The 652-nt window shown below is 49.7% G+C and overlaps 1 protein-coding gene across 1 annotated transcript; it reads left to right on the forward strand.

The window, feature by feature from the left end:
- Positions 1-125: 125 nt before the first annotated feature.
- LOC106749504 (putative glycerol kinase 5) lies at positions 126-594 on the forward strand (the record flags this gene model as incomplete). Its single annotated transcript, XM_014629011.1, has 2 exons — positions 126-319; positions 468-594. Coding segments are annotated over 2 exons (321 nt in total), but the record flags the coding sequence as incomplete, so codon positions are not given.
- Between the last annotated feature and the right edge of the window lie 58 nt (positions 595-652).

The raw sequence follows: 652 nt of genomic DNA on the forward strand, positions 1-652 counted from the left end.
ACTGGTTTTTGCTACTCGGCCGGTAAAACAGATCCAACTGCGCCAACTGGATTTGCTACTCGGTCGGTAAAACAGATCCAATTGAGCCAGAACAGGCCTTTCTCATCTACTTTCTTATATCGTAGGCAAACATGTAACAGACGCCTCGTGCGCCTCGGCCACTGGCATATTCGATCCGTTCACGATGCAATGGGCCGATTGGGGGATAAACCTCTTAAAATTGCCGCGCGACATCTTCCCGGAAATAGTAGACACAGTGGGAGACTTCGGAGACACACCCGTGGAGCTGTTCGGCAGGAAAATCCCAATTTATTGCTCGGTAAGTTGCACGGAGGTTAGTCGTTCGTTATGTGAGGGACCGCCAAAGTCACGCTCAAATCGAGAGGAGAGAGTATCTCTCTCCCTCTCTCTCTCTCTCTCTCTCGAGGATTCTCTCGTCTCTAATGATAACGTTCCGATGAAATCAGATCGCCGACCAAGCGGCATCCTTGTTCGGCTTGGGATGCTACTATGCTGGCGATCTCAAAATCACCATGGGAACCGGCACCTTCGTAGACGTTAACACAGGACGAGAGTCGCACGTGTCTGTTAAAGGTAATTTCAAGGGGGAAATCGAGGAACTACGAGGATAAAAATCGAGAGATCGTTTGCA

The sequence above is a fragment of the Dinoponera quadriceps genome, unplaced genomic scaffold (assembly GCF_001313825.1).
Source record: "Dinoponera quadriceps isolate SergipeBrazil2010 unplaced genomic scaffold, ASM131382v1 scaffold3960, whole genome shotgun sequence".
NCBI classification, from domain to species: domain Eukaryota; kingdom Metazoa; phylum Arthropoda; class Insecta; order Hymenoptera; family Formicidae; genus Dinoponera; species Dinoponera quadriceps.